Raw genomic sequence first — 17624 nt, 5'->3', positions numbered from 1 at the left:
ATAGCATAAAGCCACAGAACTGGACGTTTCTAGAACTGTTTCTGCTGGTTCTCAAAATAGAAGCTATATATAGAGAAGGGAAAACTGAAAGTTTTAGCCTGTCACTTCTTATTTCTGTCTAACATGGTCTAATCTTTTGGGCAGAAATATCACAACTAAAAACTATAGAACCATGTGACCTGTCTACACTATATAATTTATTGGAATAATTCACTCCTACCTATTATTTCCCATGAAATACCTGCTAATATTGTTGGCTATGCTCTTTGTTTTTCTACTTTTATTTATTTTTGATGGTACTGGGAATTGAAGCCAGGGGCATTCCACTTTTGAACCATACCCTCAGCCCCCCCCTTTTTTTTAAACAGGGCTTCACACCTCATTAATTTTTTTTGAAACAGGATTTCATGTCTGTTAAGTTGCTGAGGTTGTCCTTGAACTTGAGATTCTTCTGTCTAAGCCTTTCAAATACTGGGATTTTAGGTATGTGCTTGCTTGCTAGGCTTAATTTTCTATTTAAATAAAAAGATTTGTTTTAACATTTACATTTCTATTTAAGTAGGTCATTTGAATTCCAGAAATCCTGAACATTATTTAAAAGTTTCATTGAGTTGGGTGTGGTGGCACACGTTTGTAATCCCTGAGCTTGGGAGGCGGCGACAGGAGGATCGCGCAGGTTTGAAGCCAGCCGCACTGGTTTAAGAGACCCTGTTTCTCAATAAAAATATAAAAAATAGGTCTGGGAGTGTAGCCCGGAGGTAAAAGGGCTTCCAGGAACCCCAGTAACACACACACACACACACACACACACACACACACACACACACACACACACACGTTTCATTGAAAACACACAAAGAGGTTTTTTTATTATTTATTTATTTATTTATTTATTTATTTATTTATTTGCAGTACTGGAGATTGAACCCAGGGACATTCTACCTCTGAGCTACACCCTGAGCCTTATTCTTTATTTTGAAACAAGGTCTCACTAAGTTGCAGAGGGCCTCACTAAATAACTGAGGCCCTCTGCAATAGGCTGGCTGTGAACCTGCGATCCTTCTATCTTAACCTCTCAAGTACTGGGACTTCAAGCATGAACTACCACACCTGGCCACAAAGGGTTGCCCTCCTCCTCCTCCTCCTCCTCCTCCTCCTCCTCCTCCTCCCCCTCCTCCCCCTCCTCCTCCTCCTCCTCTTCTTGTGGTACTGGGGATTGAACCCAGAGGCATTTTACCTCTACACTCCCAGCCCTATTTTATTTTTCATTTTGAGGCACGTCTTGCTAAGTTGCTGAGGCTCACCTTGGACCTCTGATTCTCCTGTCTCAAGCTCCCAAATCCTGAGATTACAGTATCACACCCAGTTTGCTGTGTTTTTCTTGTTGAATCTTATCAGAGGTTCCATGATAATAACTTTGGCCAGTTGACTAAGATGAAATCTGTCCCAAAATTTTATTATAAAATTTTTCAAGCATACAGCAAAGCTAAATCTTATAGTTGAGGTACCTATACAGTCCTACCTAGACTCTACCATTAACATTGACTACACTTTCTTGTTTCCTGTCTAATCTCATGTCGCTGCCTAGGTCTTTCTTACTACACTTCAGTTCCAACATGTGGCACTAACCTGCCCTTCCCATGTGGCTGCCCTCCTTACTCTGCTCAGTGCTGACGTCCCACACCAGATCGCCCTCTAAGCAGATGCACGTCACACGTTTCACCTCTGTGAAAAGGCACATTTTCACACGGATGCCCTCCTCAGTCCATCAGGCTCTGGCTCCCTGTACCCAGAAGTCTTCCCTACTTTGCTTGGCTGGCTTCCCAGTGGGGCTTCCCTCGACACAGACACCCTCTTCCTCCTAGGTAGGTTATGACTCCCTGGCCAGCCTGCACCTTCATCTGGATGCCCTTTCCACTCCGCTCAGGATGACACCACATGGACACCCTCTGGACCCTGCTCACACTCTGACAACTGGTGCCAAGTCGCCCCTGCAGGGAAGCCCTCCTGAACTCAACTGGACTCCGACACCCTGCCCTGTCAACTTGGCTTCCCTTGGCCAGAAGCAGGCGCTTGCCTGCTCGGCACCACCTAAAGGCGTTAAGACCAAATTGCTCTTTTGATTGGTTCTTGGTTTTGCATTTATGTTTTCTAGCTAAACTACACATCCAGTTTCCAAAGCCACGCCCTGGTCATGAAGTGAAATTGTCCTCAAAGCAGTTTCAGAAATACATAGAATTGGTTGTATCTGAACTCAGGGGCAATGAAGATCAAGTTCTGGAAAGTGTGGTGGAATTTCTGATGAATACTTTAGCGAGGAGCCATATCGAGGGCCTGAGGAACTGTGCGAGGCGAAAATGGCTGCATCAAATCCAGCACGCTGCAGAGACGAGTGGCGTGTCCCTGCAGCCGGTGTACACGGAGACCTTTAAGGCCCTCACCCAGGTATCTTTGCTCTTTCATTTTACACTTTTATTCGTGTATTGAAATTATATTTCAGTGGTGACACACCTCTAATCCCAGTACTTGGGAGGCTGAGACAGGAGATCACAGATTTGAGGATGGCCTCAGCAACTTAGTGATACCCTGTTTCAAAATTAAAAAAATAAAAAGGTCTGGGGTATGGCTCGGAGGTGGAATGCCCCTGATTTAATCCCCATTATGAAAGAAAGAAAGAAAGAAAGAAAGAAAGAGAGAAAAAGAAGGAAGGAAGGAAGGAAGGAAGGAAAGAGAAGGGAAGGAGGGAGGGAGGGAGGGAGGGAAGAAGAGAGGAAGAAAGGAAACATCATGGTGAGGTTCAGTGTGATAAAATACACGCTCGCCGAGTGTGGTTGTTCATGCCTGTAATCCCAGTACTTGAGAGGCTGGGACAAGAGGATCACAGGCTTGAGAACAGCCTTAGCAAGTAGTGAGACTCTCATCAATCTAGTGAGATTCTATTTCCAAATAAGAAATAATATTGGGCTGGAGGGTGTAGCTCAAAGGTAGAAAAGAATACATGCTCACAGCTCTCGGTGTATTTATTTCTATAATCTACTCCACTCCCCCTTCTTCCCTTCTTATACATGTTAGTAATATTGGTAATAATACCTTCGTGTATTTCCATGGTATGATCTTCACTGTTTCCTTCCTCAATTCTCCTTTTTTCTCTCCCCCAATTCTTTTCCACTAACCATTTTAATTTGTTTGAGGCTATAGAATTGTTTCCCAAATTTCAGGCCGGGCGTGGTGGCACACGCTTGTAATCCCCATGCTTGGGAGGTGGAGACAGGAGGATCGCGCAGGTTCGAAGCCAGCCTCAGCTGGCTTAGGAGACCTGTTACCAAATAAAATATAAAACATGTCCGGGAGTGTAGCCCGGAGGTAGAAGGCCTCTGGGTTCCATCCCCAGTACCACCAAAACACACACAAAACAAAAAAACAAACAAGATAAATTTCTTTTTCATTGGGTTCATGTTTGGTTTATATAAAAGCTATTTATCCAGGTGTGCTGGCACACACTTGTAATTCCAGCATTTGGGAGGCTGAGACAGGAGGATCACCGTTCACAAATAGCCTCAGCTTCTTAGTGAGGCCCTTTGCAATTCAGTGAGACCCTGTTTCAAAATAAAAACTCAGCCGGGTGTGGTGGCTGGTAATCCCAGCATTTGGGAGACTGAGACCGGAGGATCACAGTTCACAGACAGCCTCAGCCTACTTAGTGAGGCCCTCTGCAACTCAGTGAGACCCTGTTTCAAAATAAAGAATAAAAAATTGGGCAGGGGGGTGTAGCTCGGAGGTCAAATGCCTCTGGGTTCCATCCCAGACCCGCAAAAAAAAAAATAAAAAAATAAAAAAGTAAAAAAATCAAATATCGGGCTGGGGGGTGTAGCTTGGAGGTAAAATGCCACTAGGTTCCATTCCCAGGACCGCAAAAAAAAAAAAAAAAAAAAAAAAAAAAGCTACTGATCTTTTCTAAAGTGATATATTAGAGAAAAAATATCCTCACATTAAGTGATGTTCAACTGCATAAAAAGAACACACATAGCCGGGCGAGGTGGCGCACGCTTGTAATCCCCGCGCTAGGGAGGCGGAGACAGGAGGACCGCGCAGGTTCGAAGCCAGCCGTGCTGGCTTAAGAGACCCTGTTTCCAAATAAAAATATAAAATAGTCCTGGGAGTGTAGCCCGGAGGGAGAAGGGCTTCCAGGAACCCCAGCACCACTACACACACACACAGGACACACAATTCTCTTTTAAAAAAAATCACTGGATGCTGTTCTAGATGTTTATTACAAATGACCCACGGCCTAGGTGAGATACAACCGGGGTGATGGCTGGTTGGCAAATAGAAGTAGAGGAGAGGGGAAAGGTATAAAGGAAAGATGTGAAAACAATGTCTTGTTTTGTTTTGTTTTTGTACTGGGAATTGAACCCAGGGCATTCTACTTCTAAACTATATCCCCAGCCCTATATATTTTTTTAAATTTGGAAACAGAGTCTTGCTAAGTTGCTGAGTCTGGCCTTAAACCAGCGATCCTCCTGTCTCCACCTCCCAAATACTGGGATTACAAGTGTGTGTCACCTTGCCTGACTATGTCTTGGAATCTCTAACTCTACTCAGCTGAAAATCAAATAAGCCAAGAAAAGGCAATGGGTAGATAATGAAAAACACCAGTAAGGAGGTGTGCAAACAGTTCGAGTTACTTACATAGTGTTTTAGGGAGCAATTTAACAATAAAAAGGAGCTATTTAAACCGTGTGTTTAGATGGTCAGGGCATGAGTGAGCGGGTGTGGAGGCTGTGCCTGTAATTCCAGGATGTAGGCGGCTGAAACAGGTTCAGCAACTTAGCAAGACCCTCGGCAACAACTGAAGAAGACTGCTTCAAGATGAAAAATGTAAAGTGGTAGAGTTTGTAGATAGAATGCCCCTGGATTCAATCCCCAGTACCTTCAGAGAGAAAGAGAGAGAGAGAGAGAGAGAGAGAGAGAGAGAGGTCTTCTTGTTCCAGCTCTCCAAAATCAATACTTTAACTCAGAAAATATGACTATGAATCTGTTGGGGTTTTTTAACTGCGGTACCGGGAATGGAACCCAAGGCCATGTTACCTCTGAGCTACACCCCCAGCCCTATTTTTTATTCTTTTTTGAAAACAAGGTCTCACTGATTACAAGGAGCCTCACTAAGTAGCTGAGGCTGTTCGTGAACGGCGATCCTCCAGTCTCAGCCTCCCAAATGCTGGGTTTACAAGCATGCACCACCACGCCTGGCTTAATCTGTTTTTAATAACACTTGAGAGGTTTGAGTTTATTTTTGTTTTCAGTAGCCAGTCTTGCTGGCATCGAAGGAATCCATTTTACTCACTACACTCAGGTTTGGAGGAGAACTGTGGTGTCAACCTTTTCCCTGCCGCCCATGAACTGTAGAATCTGCATCATTTATTCAGGAAAATGAAATTATTGGTGCCAGGCTTACTAATTGCCTAGTGAAGGCATTATGGGAGTTACTGGGCTGTTGGCAAATACATGGTTACAGACGTTTTGCCACAGGATGCTGAAACCCACGGGAATAAGAAGATCAGCGCTCACATCTCCCTCTTAGAAGAAAATGAATTGCTGCCAGATAGGGGCAGCGTCCTACTGCGGAACGTGGCTTGCACCCTAGACGACGCTCCGATTGTACTCAACAGAGTACTCTACCGGGATATGGATGGAATCAGGTGAGGACTTCCTGAAGAGGTCGGTCTCATCCTTCTCAAAAATAAATAAATAAATACATAAATAAATAAATATTCTCTCCATAAGTAAACCAACACCCAAACCTGAGCGAGCTGCTCCAGAGAGAAATGTCTCGAGTGTGGGACCTGATGGACTTCCAGGCTTGGATGGTTTCACTTGATCCTTTCTTTCATATTTACTGGAATTATATGTAAATTCATATTTACATATTTCCATTTATTTATTTATTTATTGGTGGTACTGGGGATGGAACCCAGGGGCATTCTACCTCCGGGCTACACTCCCAGACCTATTTTATATTATATTTGGAAACAGGGTCTCTTAAACCAGCTGAGGCTGTCTTTGAACCTGCGCGATCCTCCTGTCTCAGCCTCCCACGCATGGGGATTACAAGCGTGCGCCACCACGCCCGGCTTATAGGATATTTTTAAAGGATGAAAATAAACAGCCAGATGAGAGACACTTAGGGCAAGGTTTGGAGGGGCCCCTTGGAGTTGGGATACACCACGCTCCCAGCACAAGGATGGGTCATGCTTACCCTCCTGGGAGCCTCCATTCTACTTCTATGATAAATGCTATGAGACACATAGTAGTAATATTTCAGGTGTCCAGAAGCCTAAACCCTGTCATTTGGGCTGTTCTGGAGGCCTCACTGCATAGGCTTGATTGAAGTGTGAGCAGCCATGTAGAGATGTAAGTGGGCAAAAGGGTGCTTAACTATGATAAGAGACTGAACATGGGAACCAGCAAATCCAGTCTGTTCAGATTCTTCCAGGCTCTCTGCACAGCATTCCTTCCCATGGGGATGGAGCAGGGCTCCTGTGATGGGGATCTTTTTTATAATTTTATTGGCTCATTGTATTCATATATCTTAGTGAAGTTCAGATTGGTAGACACACACGTGCACACAGTAGTTGGTGAGCTTCCCCCTAGACCCACCCCACTCGCTCCCCTCTCCAGGATGTGATATTGAGATTGGTATTGATAATTTTTATACATGTACATCATTCGAAGTGTTTTCTTCACTGGATCACTTTTTGGGGGGCTACTGAGGATTAAACCAGAGGCATTCTGCTTTCACACTACACCCCTAGCCCTATTTTTTTTATGATGAAACAGGGTCTTGCTAGGTTGCCTAGGGCCTTGCTGGGTTGCTGAGGCTGGCCCTGAACCTCACATTTTCAGAGCCCACTCTTTGGCAATGAGTGGTCGCCTAGGGACTCGGCCGCACAGTCTCAGCTCACAGCAGCATGTCCCCTGTATTCAGTTTATATGTTTCTCTGGTACGATCTAAGATTGCTTTTTAAATCTGTCCCTCAAGTCAGACCCTCTAAACTGGTCCTCTTCTCTGGACCCACTGCTCTTGCAATGCAGTGCTCAGGGCTATGGACAGAGAACCTATCCAGTGTCCTCCATGGCTTAGTCTAAATCCTCTCCCCAATCTCCTCTTTCTTCAGCTTTACGGTAGTGGATGAAGGGAAGCCGATCCACGTCCCCCAGGTTCAGTACCACGGGAACATCTTCTTCTGGAACAAGTCCCGCAGCAAGGAGGATCGTAATGGGTCATTCCTGGCTCTGCCCCTGCAAGACGCGTATATGAGGATCTTTGGGGTCCTGGCTGTTGACACTCTTAGAGATCCCCACAAAATAAGCATCTTCCTACCTCATGAGATCAGATTCTATCAGGTGAGTCATAGAAGTCTTTAAGAGCAATAGTAGGTGGCCTCTTCTTTTAGACTTTTTTTTTTTTCTTTGTCAGGGATGGAACCCAGGGGCATTCTACCTCCGAGCTATACTCCTAGCCCTATTTTTTTTTTTATTCTTTATTTTGAAACAGGGTCTCACTGAGTTGTAAAGGGCCTCACTAAGTAGTAGCTGAGGCTATCCTCGAACCGCGATCCTCCTGTCTCAGCCTCCCCTTCAGCTTAAAAAGTGAATCCTAGCCAGGTTCAGTGGTACAAGCCTATAAACCCAAAATTTGGGAGACTGAGACAGTAGAATCACAGGTTCCAGGCGAGCCTCAACAATTTAGCAAGACCCTATTTCAAAATAAAAAGGGTTGGGGGCGTAACTCAAAAGTAGAATGCTTCTGGGTTTGATATTCAGTACAAAAAAAAAAAAACTGAAAGCAGAGGAGAATAAAGTTGGCATGCAGACAGTGTCATCGTGCTGCTCCTGTTCTGTGTGTGTGTCTGGTGAGGTTCCCCATTACTTATGGAAGGACTCTCAGCTTGTGCATCCATACCTCAGTCTCTCTGGAAATATTACTACTATGTGTCTCTTAGCATTTATCATAGAAGTAGAATTGGATGCTGTGGGAGAGAAATCCAACAATTAAGCCATTAAGACCCACAAAATAGAAATGACCCTTTATATGTGGATACGCATTGCGTACCTGTGTGCCGAATATTGAATCTAGGGGCATTTTAATTCTGACCTACACACGCTGCCCTTTTAATTTTTTATTTTGAAATAGGGTCTTGCTAAGTAGCTGAGGCTGGCTTCAAACCTGTGATCCTCCTGTCCCAGCCTTTCAAGTACTGGAATTACAGGTGTGCACCACCACACCTTGTTTTGTGTTTTATCAATAATACTACCTAGTAATCCTTTGTCCTTTCTACAAAATGTGCTAAATGCATCCCCATACCGCTTGATTTTAGCACTATAATTTTTGGGAGGAGACTTGGAATAGAACCAGGGACATTCTGTATCCCCAGTCTTTATTGTATTATATTGTATTGTATTGTATTTTTTGGTGGTACTGGGGTTCCTGGAAACCCGTCTACCTCCGGGCTACACTCCCAGAAGCCTATTTTTTATATTTTTATTTGGAAACAGGGTCTCTTAAACCAGAGAGGCTGGCTTCGAACCTGTGTGATCCTCCTGTCTCCGCTTTCCAAGAGCAGGGATTACAAGCGTGCGCCAAGACGCCCAGCCCCAGTCTTAATTTTTTAATTAATTAATTAATTAATTGTAGTACTGGGGTTCCTGGAAGCCGTTCTACCTTCAGGCTACACTCCCACGGGCTACACTCCCAGACCTATTTTATACTTTTTTATATGGAAACAGGGTCTCTTAAGCCAGCGCGGCTGGCTTGGAACCTGCCTCCGGCTCCCAAGCGCGGGGATTACAAGTGTGCCAATTATGAGCTTGCCACCACGCCGGCGTCTTTATTTTTTTAAAACACGGTCTTGCCGGGCGTGGTGGCACACGCTTGTAATCCCCGCACTTGGGAGGCAGAGACAGGAGGATCGCACGAGTTTGAAGCCAGCCGCACGTGCTGGTTTAGGAGACCCTGTTTCCAAATAAAAATGTAAAAATAGGTCTGGGAGTGTAGCCCGGAGGTAGAAGGGCTTCCAGGAACCCCAGTACCACCAAAAAAAAAAAAAAAAAACAACAACCCATAATCCAATTATGCATTACTGTTTCTCTATTTTAAAAAGAAAAGGCAATTCTGGTTTTCTGTCCTGTATAGGGTGTTGCCAGTGTCTTCAGCACTGCCTATCACTACGTGCACAGCCGGGAGCACATCCTGCATATTGTGATCACTGGCATTGGCTGGCTCCTCAGCGTCACGTCCAGCATCGTTTCCATCGCCACATACTTTGTTGAGCCAAGCCCAGACCAGGTAGGCCAGGCTCCCAGTGTTAGACCTCTTCCATGTGGCCCAGTTGCAAGATGTTAATGCTTTGATAATATTTTAAAGTCAGATTAAGCTGGGCGTGGTGGCCACGCTTGTAATCCCAGTATTTGGGAGGCTGAGACAGGAGGATCGCGGTTCGTGGGCAGCCTCAGCTACTTAGTGAGGCCCTTTGCAACTCAGTGAGACCCTGTTTCAAAATAAAGGCTAAAAAATAGAGCTGGGGGTATAACTCGGAGGTAGAATGCCCCTGGGTTCCATCCCCAGTATTGCAACAAAATAAAAAAATGAAAATAAATAAAGTCAGATTTGTCATCCACCAGGCTAACTGGGGACATATTTCTCATGAGCCCAGCTCCCTGGGTTATGAGTGTCAGGATTCCATATCAAAATGTCTTGGGCTTTTGGAGAATTGAATGAGTCATGTGACTAAAATGAAGAAGAAACAGCAGTGACGCCGGCTTCCGGGATGACCAGACGAAGGTTCAGGACCCCTGCGCTCCCTCAGTCCTCATCTTCCCACTTCTCTGCGGGCTTCGTCCTTCCAGCTAAAGATAGGCTTCCCCATAGAGACTGTCAGGCGGAGAGGAAGACACCCAGGAAAAAGCTCCCATTTGAAAACCCAAGAAAGAAAACTTTTTTTTGATTCATCCTGAGATATGTTCTCGTGGCCAAAGAGACAGCAACTGCCCGGATCACAGGAGCGAAGCGGGAGGAGAGGAGGGAGGGCTGTTGTGGAAAGACACCATTATGTCACATCAGTAATCATTTTAAAAGGTCTACTGTCTGGAATACGATGCATTCTTTTTTCCTTTTTTATTTTATCTTATTTATTTATTCATCCTGCGGATTGGACCCAAGAGCATGCTACCTCTGAGCTATACCCCTGGCCCTTTTTAAATTATTTTTATTCTAAAACAGGGCCTCACTAAGTTGCTGAGGCTGTCCTCAAACCTGCAATGCTCCTGTCTCAGCCTCCCAAGTACTGGGATTATAGGAGTGTGCCACCACATCTTACTGCATGAGGCTATTTCTGTGTGTGGGGGGGCAGGGGAGTAGGGAGAGGAGGGGAGAGGGGAGAGAGAGGGGTAGGGAGGGAGGAGAGAGAGAGAGAGAGAGAGAGAGAGAGAGAGAGAGAGAGAGAGAGACTGAGATTTCTGGTTTTGTTTGTGGTACTAGAGATTGAACCCAGAAGCATTATACCTCCAAGCTATTCCCCCAGCCCATTTTGTTTGTTTGTTTGTTTGTTTGTTTGTTTGTTTGTTTGTTTGTTTTGGTACTGGGTTTGAATTCAGAGACATTCTACTACTGAGCTTCATCCTACTCTCATTTATTTTTATTTTGAAAAAACAGGGTCCAGCTAAATTAGCAAGCACTAGCTTGGAACTTGCAATGCTCTGTTTCAGCCTCCCAAGTACTGAGATCACAGGTACCCATGGCTACACCCAGCTATAGTGAACTTTTTTTGTTTTTTATACTGGGATGGAACCCAGGGGCATTCTACCTCTGAGCTACACCCAGCCCTATTTTTTATTCTTTATTTTGTTTTGGGTTTTTTTTGTTTTTGTTTTTGTTTTTGAGGGTCTGGGGATGGAACCCAGGGGCATTCGACCTCCAAGCTACACCCCCTGCCCTATTTTTTATTCTTTATTTTGTTTTGTTTTGTTTTGTTTTTGTTTTGTTTTTTGATTTTGTTTTTCGGGTCTGGGGATGGAACCCAGGGGCATTCGACCTCTAAGCTACACCCCCTGCCCTATTTTTTATTCTTTATTTTGAAACCAGTTCTCACTGAGTTGCAGAGGTCCTCACTAAGTAGCTGAGGCTGTCCGCGAACCGCAATTCGCCAGTCTCAGCCTCCTGAGTGCTGGGATTACAAGTGTGCGCCACCACGCCCAGCTTTTATTCTTTATTTTGAAATAGGGTCTCACTGAGTTGCAAAGGGCTCACTAAGTTGCTGAGGCTGTCTACAAACCAAAATCCTCCTGTCTTAACCTCCCAAGTGCTGGGATTACAAGTGTGTGCCACCATGCCTGGCTACAGTAAACGTGTGTGTGTGTGTGTGTGTGTGTGTGTGTGTGTGTGTGTGTGTGTACGTGGTAGTGGTGATAGAACCCAGGAGCATATCACCCAGGAGCATTCTATCTCTGAGTTACACCCCAGCCCTATTTTATTTTCTAGTTTGAAAAAGGGTCTGAGTTCCTGAGGGCTTCACTAAATTTCTGAGGCTGACCTCAAACCTATGATCCTCCCCTCTAAGCCTCCTAGATATTAGAAATATAGGTGTGCTCCACCATGCCTGACTACAATGGAGTGGTGTGTGTGTGTGTGTGTGTGTGTGTGTGTGTGTGTGTGTGTGTGTGTGTATGTGTTGCCGGGACTGGAACACAGGGGCATTCTACCTTTGAGCTACATCCCCATTCCTATTTTATTATTTTATTTGGAAACAGAGTTTCACTAAATTGCAGAGGCTGGCCGAAAACCTTCAATCCTCCACTCTCAGCTTCCCAAATACTGCAATTTTAACCATGCACACCATACTCAGTTTACAATGGACTCTTGACATCAGAAAAAACAATACAAAACACAATTTCATCACAATTATAAAAAATAAGTTTATGCATTTAAGAAAATCTTATTCTTTAAAAAAATTTTCTCATGGAATACCATATTCCTTAATGGCACTGAATAAGTAAAATGTCACTGTCCTTAAAGCTAGAGGTCACCTAAACTTTCCTGATTTTTCTCTATTTCTGTACTAAAAAGATTTAATGAGAATATGAGGTCTAATTATTCCTCTCTAATGAAATCTTTTCCTCTTTTTAAGGATTCAGATTATGTTTTGCGCAATATGATGGTTACAGGGCAGCTGGGTCTAACAGAAATCCACACCAAGCCCCCCACCACCTTCAGGAAGTCGTGCCTCTTCAGGTATGAGACGTATCTTCTTTTTTGGCCAGATCAAACACACAGCCCCCTGATATGGTAGCAGATCTGCAAGGTACAGCTTCTGCTCTTATTAGTGTGCACTGATTCGTGTGTGTGTGTGTGTGTGTGTGTGTGTGTGTGTGTGTGTGTGTGTGTGGAGAGAGAGAGAGAGAGAGAGAGAGAGAGAGAGAGAGAGAGAGAGAGAGAGAGAGAGAATGTGTGCCTGTGTAGTACTGGGGATTGAGTAGTACAAGGGCATTCTATACCCCCAGTTCAGTTTTATTATTTATTTTGAAACAGGGCCTCACTCAGTAGCTGAGGCTGGATGTGAATCTGTGACCCTCCTGTCTCAGCCTCCCAAGTACTGGGATTACAGGCATGTGCCACCAAGCTTGGCTCTGATTGGCTTTGAGAGAAAAATTCATGTAGAACATTATCTATCTGGGCATAGTAAGATTTTTTCTCTTAAGTGGCTTTTTTTTTCTTTCTTCTTTTTTTTTTTTTTCAGTATTGGAGATTGAACCTAGCTCAGAGGGGCATTCTACTTCCAAGCTATACCCCAACCCTGATTTTTTTTTTTTTTTTTTTTTTTTTTTTGGTGGTACTGGGGTTCCTGGAAGCCCTTCTTCCTCCGGGCTACACTCCCAGACCTATTTTATATTTTTGAAACAGGGTCTCTTACGCCAGCACGGCTGGCTTCGAACCTGCGCGATCCTCCTGTCTCCGCCTCCCAAGCGCGGGGATTACAAGCGTGCGCCACCACGCCCGGCGTCCCAACCCTGATTTTTTAAATTATTTATTTATTATTTTATTTTTATTTTTATTTTGTGATACTGGGGTTCCTGGAAACCCTTCTACCTCCAGTCTACACTCCCAGATCTATTTTATACTTTTTTTTTTTTTGAAACAGGGTCTCTTAAGCCAGTGCGGCTGATTTTGATCCTCCTGTCTGCCTCTCAAGCGCAGAGATTACAAGCATGCACCACCACGCCTGGCACTGATTTTTTTATTTTTTATTTTGAAACAGGATCTCACTAGTTGCAGAGGGCCTCACTAAGTAGCTGAGGCTGGCTGCAAACCCAAATCCTCCTGTCTCAGTCTCCCAAGTGCTGGGATTACAAGCATGCGCCTCAATGCCCGGTTTTAAGTGACATTTAAAAGAGATTGCATTCCCAGTACTTGGGAGGTTGAGACAGGAGGATCGCAGGTTTGAGGACCGCCTCAGCAAGTAGTGAGACTCTTATCAACCTAGCAAGATCCTGTTTCAAAAAAAAAAAAAAAGAGCCAGGTGTGGTGGCACACACTTGTAATCCCAGCATTTGGGAGGCTGAGACAGGAGGATCGCAGTTTGAGGACAGCCTCAGCTACTACTTAGTGAGGCCCTTTGGAACTCAGTGAGACCCTGTTTTAAAATAAAGAATAAAAAATAGGGCTGGAGGTGTAGCTCGGAGGTAGAATGCCCCTGGGTTCCATCCCCAGCACCACAATAAAATAAAATAAAACAAAGCATCATAGTAAGCCAAGTATGGTGGTACATGCCTGTAATCCTAGTACTTGGAGGCCAAGACAGGAGAATTGCAGGTTCAAGTACAGCCTCAGCAATTTAGCGAGGTCCTCAGCAACTTAGTGAGACCCTGATTCAAAATATAAAATAGGAAGCTGGGCATGGTGACACACGCTTGTAATCCCTGCACTTGGGAGGCTGAGACAGGAGGATTGCACCGGTTCAAAGCCAGCCTCAGCTACTTAGTGAGGCTCTCAGCAACTTAGTGAGACCCTGTTTCCAAATAAAATATAAAATAGGTCTGGGAGTATAGCCCGACAGTAGAAAGCTCTGGGTTCCACCCCCCCAGTACCACCAAAAAAAAAAAAAAAAAAAGCCGGGCGTGGTGGCGCACGCTTGTAATCCCTGCGCTTGGGAGGCGGAGACAGGAGGATCGCGCAGGTTCGAAGCCAGCCGTGCTGGCATAAGAGACCCTGTTTCAAAAATATAAAATAGGTCTGGGAGTGTAGCCCAGAGGTAGAAGGGCTTCAAGGAACCCCAGTACCACCAAAAAAAAAAAAAAAAAATATATATATATATATATATATATATATATATATTAGGACTGGAGGATAGTATAGCTCAGAGATAGAATGCCCTGGGTTCAACTCCTCCTACCATGATAAATTAGCTAATTAATTAATTAAGGCTGGGGATGTAACCCAGAGGTAGAACACCTCTAGGCTCAATCCCCAGTACCACAGAAAAAAGAAAAAAGAAAAAGGAGGAGGAGGAGGAGAAGGAAGAGAAGAAGGATAGGACAAGGAGGGGGAAGGCAGAGATCATTGTATTCAGTACGTACCCAGTTCTAGATTACTTAGAGGGACTGTCACCTGTGGAAGGTGAGGAACACTACTAATCTGGACAGGTGCAAAACATATCTTACATGTATTTCAAAAAGAACTGACTGTTTCACAGGGGCTTATGTAGTTAAGTAGGAATAACCTTATCTCAGTCTAACGGGCTAATTTGATATTCAAACACATGTTAATTAAATTCTAATTTGGCCTCATGCCAGATGTTCATTTAGTCCTAAGCTCTTTTCCACATAGTCATTCCTTGTGCTGGTCAAGGTGTTTTGTTTTCTCTCTTTTCTTTTTTACGGTATTGGAGATTGAACCCAGAGGCATTCTACCTCTGAGCTACACCCCCAGCCCTATTTTATTTTGAAAGTCTCGCTAAGTTGCAGAGGTCTCATTAAGTTGCTGATCCTACTGCGAACCTGCAATCCTTCTGTCTAGGCCTCCCAAGTACAGGGATTACAAGCGTGCACCACACCTGACTTGGACAAAGTGTTTTACCAGAGTTTTGTTGTTGTTGTTGTTGTTGTTGTTGTTTTGGTACTGGGGTTCCTGGAAACCCTTCTACCTCCGGGCTACACTCCAAGACATATTTTATATTTTTGTATTAGGAAACAGGGTCTCCTAAACTAGCGCGGCTGGCTTCGAACCTGCGTGATCCTCTTGTCTCCGCCTCCCAAGCGCAGGGATTACAAGTGTGCGCCACCACGCCCGGCTACCAGAGTTTTTATAACACCCAAACATATAATCCTAGATTCCTTTGTGGAACTTTGAGCAGATGCCTTTGGAGAATCTCTGTTTACCCCTAAGCCTCCTTGTTATGCTTGGGAAGTTTAATATGGCGTTCCATTACTACAGTCTTCGTAATACACAGCTGGTGGCTCAGCCAGAAGGGCTGGGAAGAGCAGAAAGATGTAATCTTACTTGCCACGATAGGATTGATGTTCTTAACTATTAAATGTGTATTTTGAGGCTAGGCGAAGCAACAACAAAAAAAAGTTTTTTTACAAAAAAAAAAAACTTAAAGGAATGGCATCCCAAGATCAGTGTAGATGGGGAAGAAGATGAGATATAAAAAGAAATGTGTCTATGTCTCACGAAAGGAAGAAGCAGCCAGTACATTCCCATGAACACCTCAGCCCCTCGCTGAAGCGGGTGCTGTGGTCGTGCTGGTCTTTGTCCTCACTGTGCCTTTAGCTGGCTGCTACAGAACCTGCTGCAGGCGCAACACTTCGATGGTAACTTTCTCTGACTGAGTCCCCTGGAGCGATGGGAACCCCGTATCGGGAGGTACTTAAGAGTTATATGAGCTGGGTGCCATGGTGAGCTGAGATTCGGAGAATCGCAGGTTCATGGTCATCCTCAGCAAGTTAGTGATACTCTCAGCAAACTAGAAGAGTTTCAAAATAAAAAATAAAAAGAGCCAGGGAGAGCTGGGCGTGGTAGCACACATTTGTAATCCCAGCATTGGGGAGGCTGAGACAAGAGGATCGAGGTCTGAGGCCAGCCTCAGCTACTTAGTGAGGCCCTCTGCAACTCAGTGAGACCCTGTTTAAAAATGAAGAATAAAAAACCGGGCTAGGTGTGTAACTTGGAGGTAAAATGCCCCTGGGTTCCATCCTCAGCAGGACACACATTAAAAAAGAGCTGGGGATGTAGCTCAGAGGTAGAACCCCTCCCTGCCCCACCCCAGGTAGGTTAAGTCCCAAGTAACACACACACACACACACACACACACACACACACACACACACACACACACTTATGTGAACACTCTCACCCCAAACCACACGCTCAGAGCAGCTTAGAGCCAATTACTGACTAGTGCTAGATACAGAAGACCCCTCCCTTGCCTTTGGTGCAGTTTGCCCTCCCAGATCTCCCCTTGGGATCGGGCTGCGACTGGACCTCACCCACAGTGACACTCAGACTTGGCGCGCCCGTTCCTGTCCTGCGTGCCTTGGCCCTTCACGTGTTCTCAGGGCGTCGCGTCAGGAATCTGCCTGCATGAGCATCCTTGTCTCAGGCTCTGCCTGCAGGGAACCTGAGCTAACACAGGCACTGTTCCTTCTGGCATTCAACTAACACGTGTTGGACAAGCTGAGTAAACAAAACCCCGAGCGCCTTCTGGAAGTATAAGGACCCGCACGGTGAAGGAGTGGGGCAGTGTGACACACAGTGACTTGGGAGAGGCTACTTTTTTTTTTTTTTTTTTTGTACTGAGGATTGAACCCAGGAGCCTTCCACCTACCACTCACATTCCTAGACATTCTTAATTTTTTTGTTTTTGAAACAGGGTCTCGGTAAGCTGAGAGTCTCACTACATTGCTGAGGCTGTCCTGGAACCTACAGTCCTCCTGTCTCTACCTCCCGAGTGCTGGGATTGCAGGTGTGCACCGCCAGGCCTGGCAGGGGCTGCTACTTTAGGTTGGGCGGTCAAGGACGGCTTCTCTGCCGAGGGGATGTCTGAGCAGAACCCAGTGGAATCAGGGAAGCAGCCCCGTAGGCAGGTGGAACGCACGGTGTCAGGGAGTGCGGTGGACACAGAGAGGGCGACGCAGTGTGCTTGGCCGGGGTGAGGTGAACGGGCTGAGGTCTCACATCTTCTGCCTGTTTGGGTTTGGTTTCAGAGATTTCCTCTTTAAGTGTACAGACAGCTCCGAAGTTGTTTTGGCCTCTGCCTGTGGAGAAACCCACATAGTGATTCCACTGCGTGAGAGGACAGGAGAGGCTCTGGGAGCGCTGGATGTTAACATTGGCCAGACAAGGATGTTGTTGTATCAAGAATATAAAGATCTACAGAAGATGACGAAGGTGATCCAAGCCGCCTGCTACGAAATTCTGGGCGAATTCTCTGGAGAGATAAAGAAAAACATTGTCTTAGGTATTGTGAATGTGGTAGTCTAAATTTATGGGTTTAAGAGGTCTTAGGAAAATCACAAATGGCTCAATGAAGGTAAAATTTTCTAAAATGAATTGTTTCATTACATCGATCTTT

The 17624-nt window shown here is 45.0% G+C and overlaps 1 protein-coding gene across 1 annotated transcript in view; it reads left to right on the top strand.

The window, feature by feature from the left end:
- EFCAB5 (EF-hand calcium binding domain 5) overlaps nucleotides 1-17624 on the top strand; it is a gene marked incomplete at its 3' end in the record, with an annotated part of 113143 nt that overhangs the window by 71614 nt on the left and 23905 nt on the right. The window contains exons 13-18 of the mRNA XM_080713998.1: nucleotides 2156-2445; nucleotides 5530-5699; nucleotides 7176-7404; nucleotides 9194-9346; nucleotides 12183-12286; nucleotides 17257-17510. Of these exons, the coding sequence (XP_080570124.1) occupies nucleotides 2156-2445; nucleotides 5530-5699; nucleotides 7176-7404; nucleotides 9194-9346; nucleotides 12183-12286; nucleotides 17257-17510 (1200 nt within the window). The remainder of the gene's footprint in view (nucleotides 1-2155; nucleotides 2446-5529; nucleotides 5700-7175; nucleotides 7405-9193; nucleotides 9347-12182; nucleotides 12287-17256; nucleotides 17511-17624) is intronic.

This window comes from Muscardinus avellanarius (genome assembly GCF_963383645.1).
Source record: "Muscardinus avellanarius genome assembly, chromosome: 16".
In the NCBI taxonomy this organism is placed as follows: Eukaryota; Metazoa; Chordata; class Mammalia; order Rodentia; family Gliridae; genus Muscardinus; species Muscardinus avellanarius.
The sequence above is the reverse complement of the archived record's forward strand: the minus strand, read 5'-3'. Positions and strand labels throughout refer to the sequence as shown.